Source organism: Sarcophilus harrisii, chromosome 6 (genome assembly GCF_902635505.1).
Source record: "Sarcophilus harrisii chromosome 6, mSarHar1.11, whole genome shotgun sequence".
Taxonomy (NCBI): domain Eukaryota; kingdom Metazoa; phylum Chordata; class Mammalia; order Dasyuromorphia; family Dasyuridae; genus Sarcophilus; species Sarcophilus harrisii.
This window is the reverse complement of record NC_045431.1, coordinates 37,312,731-37,324,852: the sequence shown is the minus strand read 5'-3', so window position 1 is coordinate 37,324,852 and position 12,122 is coordinate 37,312,731. Positions and strand designations below refer to the sequence as shown.

Here is a 12,122-nt window from a genome sequence, read left to right as displayed (position 1 = left end):
TCTTCTGGCTTAGCCTGTGTAACCTGTACTCTGCTGTGAACTCTGGGAGACAAGTCCCTGTAGAGTCTGCTAATCTTGATTCCGGTTGCTGTCTGATTAGTTGAATACATCCATTAAGGCTGAATATCTCCTTTCTCCCAGCTACAATAGAGCTGGACCTTTCTCCGGGCTAATTGTTTCAATCACTATCCAGTCCAAGCCTCTGCTCCTGAGACAAAGACTTAGAGCTAAGAAGAGAAAATCTGGAAGCCAGGAATAATAAGTATTCAGCTTGATTTTTTTTTCCTCCCCTGTATCAAACTTGGGGTTGTGAATATTGAGAGGGAGGTCTCTTGGTTTCCATCTGGGCTAGAGTATGTGTATACCATATAAATACGGTATACACATTTATATGCCATACAAGTGTGGTGTGAGCATATCTGTGTATAAGCATCCTGTAAGGATGCCATTTCTATTTCAGAGAGCGTCCCAAGAAGGTCAGAGAAGGCCAGGATCAGTTGAAGGCTCTGGACATGTTTAGCCTGGACAAGAGAAGGTTCAAGAAGGATACAATAGCCGTCTTCAAGTATTTGAAGATTTGTCATGGAAAAAGAATTAGATGTTCTCCAGAAGGCAAAATTAGGAGCAGTGAGGAGTGGAAATTTCAGGAAATTCAGAGATTAGATTAGCCCAAAGAATTCTTTGGGAAAAAAAAAAAAGATTATCTAAAAAGGGGGAGCAAGCTGTCCTGCAACCTAACAGTTTCCCTATCAATGGAGGTCTTTATGCAATAGTCAGATGACTACTTGTTGAAAGTTTTCTACAGAAGATTCTTTTTTTTTTAATCAGTGGATTTTTTATTTCTACATTCACCCCCTTTCTTTTTAAATAAAGCTTTTTATTTTCAAAACATATGCACAGATAATTTGACAACATTAACCCTCGCATAGCCTTGTGTTTTAGATTTTCTCCTCCTTCCCCCTATTCCCTCCCCTAGAGGGCAAGCAATCCAATATATGTTAAACATGTTAAAATATATATTAAATTCAATATGTCTAAATATTTATACAATTCTCTTGCTACACGAGAAATCGGATTTAAAAAAAAAAAAAAAGAAATCTACAGTAGATTCTTAAGGAGTTTGGGCCATATTGGTCCAGATGATTTTGATTTACCTTATGAGATTCTGGGATTCTGTCTTAAACCATTGGTCCCAAATTCTGGTTCAAAAGAAAAAGTCATCATAACAGTGGAGGAATAAAAGCACCGAACCAGTCAGCAAGCATTTAGTAAGCTCCTACTATGTGCCAAGCAGTGTGCTAGGGACATTAGGCTGATGAACATTTCCTTGGCCTGGCAGCTTTTTTGTTGTTCTTAATATCAAAGTCATTTTGGATAGGTAATGAATTCAAATCTCCCATCCACAGAGGAAAATGTGTTGCTGCTGCAAGCTGATTTTATGTGTAACCTAATTTAAAAAACAACAGTCAGTATAACCATGACAATAGTCTTTCATCCAACTTCCTTGTAGGTGATACATTCGTGTATCTGTACAGAGCAGTTTTCAGGGACACAGAATCATAATATTTAGAACAGAAAGGATCCTTGGAGAATTTATAATCCAACCTCTCATTTTACAAAGGAAATCCCAAGACCCAGGGAGGTGATACAACTAAGGTCACTTAGGTGGGAACAAAGAGACAGGACCTGAGATTTCATTGGTGTATGGAACTCCCTGAGGTTAAAAACTCCTTTTCCCAATCTGGTTTGGCTTCTTCTCTGCAATTTAGAGTCTTAGTCAGCTAGACTAGTGAAAGATTAAGTGAGTGTGCCCAAAGTTCCACGTTAGGGGCAAGATTTGAACCCGGTATTTCTGGCTTTGAAACCAGCTTTCTACCCGCTCTCCAAATTCCACTCCACCCTGTGAATCTGCTTTCTGAACAGGGTTGATACAGATCCAAGGTACAGTTGGCTGAACTCTGAAAAGGAAGCCCCATCAGACCTCGTCTGAATTAGAGCTCAACATCTGCTATCGGCCTCCAAGACTCATTAGCAATAAGCTCACTGGGCTTTGGTTTGGAATGGGTTGTTTTTTTTCCCCTCTTTTCTAAAAGCACCAATAACCCATGACCTCTTTGTAACTTGTTATTCTTGTTCCGATGAGTTATTTGTCATTGCTCACTTTGTGAAGAAGGAACAGGCCCCTCGCTGCAGAACTGCCAGGAAAGACAATTTTCGGACTTGGCGTATTTCACAGCCACACAGCAGAAGGACTTCTTTGGGTTTTCAAAAATGGGGGAGCCGGTCGTTTTCCTTCTAGGTGGTCACAACCCTCGAGTGTTCAGGATTCCTAAAGTTGGTAGTAGATACAGAGGTGATTTGCATTCCTAAATGTCACTATAGATATACATAGACACATATCTACACATGTGTGTGTGCATGCAAACAGACATATACATATATAGAAATTGGGGTTAAGTGACTCACCCAGGGTCACACAGTAGTAAGTCTCTGAGGTTGCATTCTCCTCCTTCCCTTCCTCCTTACCTCTCTCCCTTCCTTCTTTCCTTTCTTCCTTCCTTTCCTTCCTTCCTTCCTTTCTTCCTTTCCTTCCTTCTTTCCTTCCTTTCTTTCCTTCCTTCTTTCCTTCCTTTCTTCCTTCCTTCTTTTCCTTCCTTCTTTCCTTCCTTCCTTTTTCCCTCTCTCCCTTCCTTCTTCCCTCTCTCCCTTCCTTCCTCCCTCTCTCCTTCCCTCTTACACACCTTCCTTCCTTCCTTTCCTTTTTCTTTCCTTGCCTTTTTTCCTTCCTTTCCTTCCTTTCCTTCCTTTCCTTCCTTTCCCTCCTTTCCCTCCTTTCCTTCTTTTCCTTCCTTTCCTTCCTTTCCTTCCTTCCTTCCTTTCCTTCTTTCCTTCTTTTCTTCCTTTCACTAGACCTAAGCATTAGTCACAATGAAAGAGATTAGTACTTACATGTGTATGTTTCATAGTTAACTGTGCCTCAGATTCCAGCTCATCTTAAAGAAAGGGGAAAGCCAGTGTTGCACAAGTATGAACCCCCTCCTCTGCTAAAGCTTCATGAGTCAGAATCCTTCAGTTCCCCTTCCCATTCTCTCGTAAAAAAACACAGTTGTGCATTAAGACCGGGGAGGAGAGAGATTCATCATTTCAACATATTTAAGACTGATTGGTTAGGTATCTGTTATGGGTAGAGCATGGGGTACAAAGGTGACTATGGCATGATTTGTGTTACAGAGGGATTTCCAATCTGAATAGAAGGGGATATGAGAAGTACGTGCTAATAATTCCAGTATTATAAAGGCTGGCAAGAGGTCTAAATAAAGGGAGATAGATGTGTGTGGAAGGCTTGCCCCTAGTTATATGGGCTTTGGGAGGGAGACTGGCCCAAGGATGTCTCTAAGGACAGGAAGGATTTTTCCAGGGATTTTGTACATTTATTTAGAGGATTGGAACAGGTCAGTTGGCAACATGAGATTTTTCCTTTGGGCTTATTCTACCACTTCTTAGCAGTAGGAAGAAATCTATTTCCAGCTTGATCATAGGGGAGGGAACTGGATATAGAGTTAAGGGATTTGATCCAAAGGAGATGCTAGACTTCCTAACTTGGTTCATTATTTTTAAGTGTACATTATTTACATTTTTAAAAATATATTTTACAATATATACACGTATATATTTACATCATTTTAACTGATACATTAGGCCATGAAGGGAAATGATTCAATTCCAAATCCCAGTTGTCCCCATTAATTAAAATACCTACTATCTGTCAGGCTTCCTGCTAATCACTAAGGAAACCAAGAAAGGCAAAAAACATTCCTTGCCCTCACGGAGCTTACAATCTATCTTACTTATTCCCTTTTTGATCTTTGGCTAACAAGTTACTCTCTCTGTGCCTCAGCTTCCTTATCTGGCTTCCTCTTGTATGATCATGTGAATTCTATCTCTGGTGATTTTTAGCCATGTGAAAATGGGCAGTATATTTAACCTTTTTGGCCTCCTGGTTTTATCTTTAAAATATGCATAATAATCTGTGCAGTACTTCTATCACTGGGTTGTTGTGGAATCCAGAGAGGGAACTATATTAAGAGCTTTATGAACTTGAGAGCAGTATAAAAAGCCAGTTGCTGCTTCTATAATTACCGATGTCCACATTACCTTGCTGAAATACAACTTCTATCATATCGCTCACTCCCTTACTCAAAATCCTTTAGCGACTCCTTGGCTGTGAGCAGTAGATGGAGGTGTAAGCAAGGAGGAGACCATAAGGGCCAGTGAGACCCAGTGTCAGAAACTGGGGGTTCAGGATTCTAGTTCCCAGACAGCTTAGAGGGAGCAAAGAGAGTCCACCAGAGGAACTGGTGTAACAGGCAGGTAAACTGAGGCAGGAACCTAAGATGCATTATCATGTTCTCCCTTCTCCATTATTGCCTCCTGGGAATTATTGGGCCCTCTACTGCTTTCTCTTTTGTATGTTAAACGTGCCCTGCTTCAGTCTCTGGGTCAGTGCTCATATCTGGGAAGTATCTCCCCTTCCATTTCTCAAGTTTAAAATCACTCCCTTTCTGGAGACAGTAGAGTCTGTTTCCTGAAAGGCCTGGAACCTCAGGGATTTGACACTGCCATGGTTTTGTAGTAGTACCTTCTTAGTATTCACACTTTCAAAGCCTGGATGGATCCTTTTAACTCCTGCAACACCGGGAGAGGCTGCCTCTCTCGCCTTTGATCACAATATTTCTTTTTCCCCAACAAATCAGATCTTGGAGACTTCTTCCAGCCATCTGTCCAAAGGGAGAAGTCATTCCCTGGCTCTAGTAGAGTGTATTGTCATGAGCAATGATGCCCTGAGAAAAGAAGGAATATTTCCAAACCAATTTGACAATCTAGGAACTTCCCACCCCTGATACATGCATTGTAAACCAAGTACTGTTGGCCCGGTTAGGAAATGTTCCGTTCGTAGATTTGTGTGGTTTTCTGGCCGTCCAAACTCTTATCTCATTTTATTTTTCCCATCTCCCAGTGTTTCTTCCAATTTTGAGTTTCCCATATCAACTATTTTGCTATTTCCAGGCCAATAAGCAATAGCAACTTAATAATTTGGCTTAATGGAGAGAAGTTTGAGGTTTTTTTTTTTCAACTAATTTTTTTCAAATAAGAAATAAGAGTTTTATTCTTTTAAAATCACTGGTCATTCAAACTACACAAAGTGTTGATTAATATAATCAGGTTGGGGAGATTTTATGAAGCAAAGATGTGTAATTAGTATATAAACTATCTATGAAAGAGCAGAGCTAAGTTTATTTTCTTAATCCCCAATGAACTTGATGAATCTTGAAGGCAGCATTAATTTAATTTGGAAAACTTGCTCTAAAAATGTATGCAAAGGATAAACTGTGCTGCTATTGTACAGTCTAAATTAGCGAGAGATGAATTCAAGAGATTAAAAAATCATTAAAATGAATTTTAATAATATCTAAATATCTACTTCTTGAGAGATGGACATTTTGGAGTCTTTTTTCAAATCTGGGCAACAGTAGAGTGATAAATTAACACTGACAGCTTAAAGGGGCAACAAGAATGTGTATGTGTAAATCACTTCACTCCCTTTAGGCGTTCTTCCTCTTCTGTTAAACTAAAGGGTTGGACAAAAAAATCTAGAAGGTTCCATTCTGCTCCAGCATTCTGTAAAATCAAGTTTAAGTGGATTCTGTTGCCTCCTCCATCTGTCCTACCATTCAACTATTGATAAGCAAAAGTCAAGGAAATGTTAATCTTTTTTTTTTTTTTTAAAGCATAATGCTATACATAGTAGAATGTTTAATTGATAATTGATCAGTGGTTCTCAAAATATGGTCCAGAAAATCCTGGGATTCTCTGACCCTTTCAGAAGGTCTACAAATTAAAAATTAGTATATATATATATATATATATATACATGTGCATATATATATATACACACACACATATATATATATCCCACATAATTAAAACCTCTTTGGACAGATCCTCAATAATTTTTAATAACATAAAAATACTGAGAACAAAGTTTGAGGGTGACTGGAGTTAATTTTTATTAACTTTCCTTCACACTTAATAATAAGAGCTAGCATTTATATAGTGTCTTAAGGGTGGCAAAATGCTTTATAAGTATGATTTCATTTTATCCTCACAACCACCCTGGGAAGTGGGGCTACTGTTATCCCCATTTTAGAAGTGTGAAAACTTGAGGCAGATTGAGGTGAAATGATTTGTTCAGGGTCAAGCTAGTGTCTTTGAACTCAGGTCTTCCTGACTGTAGGTCGATAGTACCACCTAGCTGCTACACTTAAGCCATTAGAAAAAAGGGGAAAATTAAGAATAGAGTCTCTGTTCCAGGACTGAAGTCTTTTCATTCATTGTTATTATTTTATTTATAGTGTATTATTAATATTATTATATTATTAATTAATCCCTCATTTCAAAGATGAGAAAATTGAGATATCAGATAGTCCAGTGACTTGCTTAATGTCGGAAGAAAATAAGCCTTTCTTTATATTGTGCCTTTTATGGGCCAACAGTTTACATTATCTTATTTAATCTTTACTACAACCTGGGAGATTAGTCTATTATTATCCCGACTTTACAACAGATACTAAATAGATATTAGATGTCTTGCCCAGGATGATACAGCTAGTAATATCTGAGGATAGATGTAAAGTTGGCCCTTCCTTTCTCCAGCTCCAGTGCTCTATCCACCATTCCATCAAGCTAACCTAAGTATTAGACGTGGGATTCAAACCCAACTCTTGTCAGTCCAAACATAGTGTTCTTTCTTTTCCACTAGGCTACGCCATAAGATACTAGAACATTTTTAAATCTTTCTGAATTGTCAAAGATTCAGTGAAATTCATTTCTACATTTATCAAGTTCCTGGCTGTACAGAAATGAAACTGGGATAATCTTGGTTCTTGAGAGTTTATGTTCTAAAAGGCAGTGTGTGTGTGTGTTGAGATTGGGGGTGAAAAGTTATCCTGGTTACCTTACAGAAGGAGGAAAACAGTAATCAGGGCAAAGAAGAGCTATGGAGACCTGACTTTAGCAATCTGAGTTGGGAGAGAGCCTATTTTCAGCTGAGGGAGATCAGGAAAGACTTCGTGAAGAAGGTGGCCACTGAGTGATTCTGTAGGATTCTGAAGGGCAGAGATGATCGTGTGCAGAATGCATAAATGGCAAATTAATCTCTGCCATCAGAAACTGTTGATGGTAGTAGTAAACAGAGCAAATCTACAGCCAAGTATTTCTGATTGGGAATACCAAGAGACGAGCAGCGACCAAGAAAGACTCTGGGGAAAACTCATCAGACCACATTGGTTTTGTGGTTTCTGTGTGATTTGGTGGCTTAAAGAGGTTAAATATGGAATCCCAGGAAGTCCCTTGTTTACATTTAGGGAGCGAGGCGCAATAGGATGTGCTGGTATTAGGAGTTTGTAATACTGGCACGGCATCAGTTGTGTTCAGGACTTTAGGGGTTTAAAAAATAAAAGAGAGAGATGATCAACTGGCAGTAACGCAAGATACCTAACTGTGATTATGAAAGAATTTGTTATGCTCATCATAAGCTTGAGCAACTTTTGCAGGACAGTATAGTCAGAGCCATCAAAGTTAAGTGGACATCAGTTTATTTTGGCCATTCTAGACATGGTTTATCAGAATGTTTTCCTCTCAAACTAAACTTTTTCTCTTCTTTTTGCTGCCTTTAGCTGTAAAGGTGCCTCCCATTATGGCCTTACCAAGGACCGCAAGAGGCGCTCACAAGATGGTGGCTCAGAAGGCTGCGCCAGCTTGACGTCAGCAGCAGTCTCTCCGGACGTGTCAGTGGCGGCAACCATCGCCTTGATGACCGACGAGCCGGGCCTGGACAACCCTGCTTATGTCTCTGCCACAGATGATGGCCAGTCGGCCAACAGCCCAGGGGAGTCCGGTCGAAGCAATAGAAGTGAGTAGGAAAGAAAAGAAGGGGACTCTGGGGACGGGGTCCTTGAATAGGATCATGGAGTTAGAGCTGGAAAGGGACTTCAGCAGCCTCTGTGTTCAACTCCTTCATTTTATTTCTGAGAAAAGTAAGGGTGAATGGATGATTTGAACTTGGGTCTTCCAACTACAAATCCAAAGCCATATGGATTGCATTACCTTTTCAAGGGCTGTTAATTAACTAATCAGGGATATAAGGAGAACTCTGTGGAGTTTAACCATAGAACAGCCTTCTATGAAGAAGTTCCTTTTCCTTAGCTGCCATGAGAAGCCGAAGCACTGAATGGGGGATCACGACAGGGCCACGATCACTATTTGAGTGGAACTGGTGGCTTTTCCAACTTCCCTGATTGTCTCTTTTCTCCTACAACAGCCCAGCACTTTGAGCGATCCACCATCAGAAGCAGGTCTTTTAAAAAAATAAATAGAGCTCTGAGTGTCCTTCGGAGGACAAAAAGTGGAAGTGCAGTGGCCAACCAAGCTGACCAACCAAGAGAAAGTTCTGAGAATGCCATTGCCATGGAAGGTAAGTGTGGTCACTTAAATTCCCAGCTGGATTTGGGTGGGGACTTGGGATGAATTATGCAATTCAGTTCCTGGTAATAAGAATAATAATTTTGTTCAGTCATTTTTCAGTGATGTCTGACTCTCTGTGAGCCCATTTGGAGTTTTCTTGGCAAAGATATTAAAGTGGTTTGCCATTTCTTTCTGCAGCTCATTTTACAGATGAGGAAACTGAGGCAAACAGGGATAAGTGACTTGCCTGGAGTCACACAGCTAGGAAATGACCAGGCGAGATTTGAACTCAGGAAGATGGATCTTCCTAGCTCCAGCTGCCCTAGCTGCCCAAGAATAATAATAGTGGCTTATAGCCATCATCTTGAACATGTCAACTTTCCTTATCCAAACTGACAAATAGAAAATTTCTCAAGTGGGTTTTGCAAGAACAATAAAAAAGTGTGTGTCTGTGTGTGTGTGAATAAAATAATCAAATATATTGTTTTTCACCTTCATAGTGACTAAAAGATTTAAGTTTAAATTGCCTAATTTTTACACCAAGTAAAGAAACTGAGGAAGGAGAAGTTAAGTCATATGCATAATGTTTCCCAAAAGAACTAATTAAATTGGATCAGAAACTCAGTTTTGAGTCCAGATTTTTTGAGACCTTGTTTTCTTCTGTAACTGAATGGTAAATGGTTACTAACTTTAAGGAACTTAGCTCTTCCCTGTATTTTCCCCAGAGAGCAGCCCGCTTGTTATCCTATTATAGAAAATGGATTAAGGTCATGGGTTTGGGAAATAGTGACAGACAGAGGAGTGGATTACAAAGACCCTGGACCCATTGTTGTGACCTTTCCAATTGACATAATTAGTCAAGCCTCCTGGGGCAGAGACAGCCATGGCTTCTCCTTTCAATGGGACTCAATGTCCTAGGTGCTTAAACCTGTCCTTGCTGAAACTGGGAGCTCTGCCTTAGAAATAGAAGTCAGTGCCATTTAGCCTGAAGATTCTTTCCTAGCTTTAACAAGAGTATGCTATTTGGTGCTGTCTGTGGGTGTTTGGGTTCACAACTATGGGACCAAAGAGTTCGGAGGACTTTGAATGGAAGCAGTTAGGTGTATGATGGTAAGAGTGTGAGACTGGGAATCTGGAAGGCTTGAGTTCAGAGCTGCTACTGCCCACCATCATGTTCTACCCCACTCCTAAAGGTTTTCCCTCCCCATATGTGTGTGTGTATGTATGTATGTACAAACCACTAGCTATATACACACATAGACATACAGATGCATACAAACATATTATTTTATATATTATACACATTATCCACACATATGTGTGTATAGACATAGAGAGATCCATTTTTAGAATGTTTCCTGTTATTATTACAATTCACACATTATAATCTCTTAAGAAATTAGGGCAGCAATTCCAATAGACTTGTGATGGAGAGAGTCATCTGCATCCAGAAAGAGGATTATGGGGACTGACTGTGGATCACCTTTTAGGTTGTTGTCATTGTTTGTTTGCTTGTTTTTTTTCACTCATTTTCTTTTTCTCTTTTGATTTGATTTTTCTTATGCACGATAAATGTGGAAATATTCAGAGAAGGATTGCATGTATATAATATATAAAAAAATCACTTGCTATCTAGGAGAAGATTGGGGGTAGGAAGGTAGAAAAATTTGGAACTCAAGGTTTTGCAAGGATGAATGTTGAAAACTATCTTTGCATGTAATTTGATAATAAAAAAAAGCTATTATTTTAAAAAAAAAACTGGGCAGCTAGGTGGTGCCATAGTATATAGAGAGCTGGGCTTAATCAGGAACATTCAGCTTCGTGAGCTCAAATCTAGTTTCAGACACTAACTGTGTGAGCCAGGACAAGTCACTTGACCTTCTGCTTCAGTTTTCTCCTTTCTAAAATGAGAATTATAATAGCATTGACCTCAAAGACTTTGTTAGGATCAGATGAAATGTACTATATACATATAAGTTATTATTATGTTGGTATTCATTAGAGAGGAGAAATATTTGTCATAGCACTAAATCTAGAAGTACAAGAAAGAAATGTATGAGATAGATCAGAGGACAAAAAAACAGGTAGATTGCTCCCAGTCTTTTCAATAACCAAATAATAAAGCATTTTTAATTGGTTTGGGAGCCTTAGAATTAAAACTGTTCCAACAAAGATGAGTGCTCACCATTCAGTGAGTCTTTTTGTCTTTTGTCTTTCTTTTTGTGTGTCTTAGTTTTCCCCAGATTGTATCACCTGATTCCAGATGGGGAAATCACCAGCATCAAGATCACCCGGGTGGATCCTAATGAAAGCCTGGCTATCAGGGTGGTGGGAGGCAGTGAAACTCCCTTGGTCCATATAATTATCCAGCATATTTATCGAGATGGAGTGATTGCCAGAGATGGAAGATTACTACCAGGGGACATGATATTAAAGGTACAGAAATCTATGGCTGCAGGGTTCAATTAATGAACTTAAATTTTCCTGGGTATTTCTATATAACTATGTGACTCCAATCTGGTACATGGTTCCTTTATGTGTATATCCTTGTCCCTCTCGCTACCTTTTGATTTTCCTCCTCTGATTTTCTTTCTGTGTGTCTATGAAGCCACAGAAATTGTCTGTCCACTGTCCCAAGCATTTCTCCCTTCCTAGAACCAAAGGAAACAAGATGAAGTTGTTCCTTTGAGTACTGTGCCACAAACGTGCAGCTTCTTGGGTAGAGTTTGGAGACAGAAAGGTTCCTTGTGCTTAAATAAGCCATGTTGAATTCTTCATAGAATGGATGGCAGAGTAGGTAACTAGAGCCAATCTCATCCTGTTTTTCTTCTTCTCCTCTGTCTGTGATTGGGCAGAGGGGTAGGGGGTTGACTGTTCTTGACTAAACGCCCTCCCTCACCCCCATCCCTATTCCCTCCGCTTTGTTTGCTGGAGATCCCGAAGATGCTCCCCGAGGATACATACATTGGGTGGAATTGATTTATAATCTGGTTTCAAGGTTCCTCTAATGAATAACTACCAGAAAAAGAAATCTCACCAATATTAGGGCAATCCAGACCACTTGTTTCTCCTTTGTCATGGTTTCAACCCCGGGAGAATTGAGCTACAGAGCTGCTGTGAAATTGTTTTCTTCCAGAGTCATGGGGAACTTTCAGGGGTGCAACCTCTCAGCCAGGGACTGTTTGGAAAAGAGTAATTCAAACCAGAAAGCCCTGTCGAGCCTTATTGTTGTACTACCGGGATGGGCGTACTTTCAGCCTCTTTAAATGGCATTTCCAAATGCTCTAATATTGCACGGAATATGTATGGTTGGAAGTTCTTCTTTACTTCAGTTTGACTTAAATGCTGCAAAGATTTCTCTGTGACTGAAAAAAAGGGAAAATCAGGGAGGAAGGAAGACTATCACATTTTTTTAGGAGCAGCAAAGAGTTTCACTGAAATAAGTAAAAACAAAACTCCAGGTAGCTACCTGGCTACAGGTTTCTAGGTGGCATAATGAGTGGATAGTGTGCTGGGGTTAGAATCAGGAAGTTCTAAATTTAGACACTTTCTAACTGGACGACTTTGGGCAGTTTGCCTCAGTTTTCTTACCTGTAAAA

General features: G+C 39.7%; 1 protein-coding gene across 3 annotated transcripts in view; it reads left to right on the top strand.

The window, feature by feature from the left end:
• LNX1 (ligand of numb-protein X 1) overlaps window positions 1–12,122 on the top strand; it is a 208,876-nt gene that overhangs the window by 165,227 nt on the left and 31,527 nt on the right. For all 3 annotated transcript variants that reach the window (XM_031942611.1, XM_003773249.4, XM_023506006.2), the window contains 3 exons: window positions 7,737–7,972; window positions 8,381–8,533; window positions 10,757–10,959. In XM_031942611.1, the coding sequence (XP_031798471.1) occupies window positions 7,737–7,972; window positions 8,381–8,533; window positions 10,757–10,959 (592 nt within the window). The remainder of the gene's footprint in view (window positions 1–7,736; window positions 7,973–8,380; window positions 8,534–10,756; window positions 10,960–12,122) is intronic.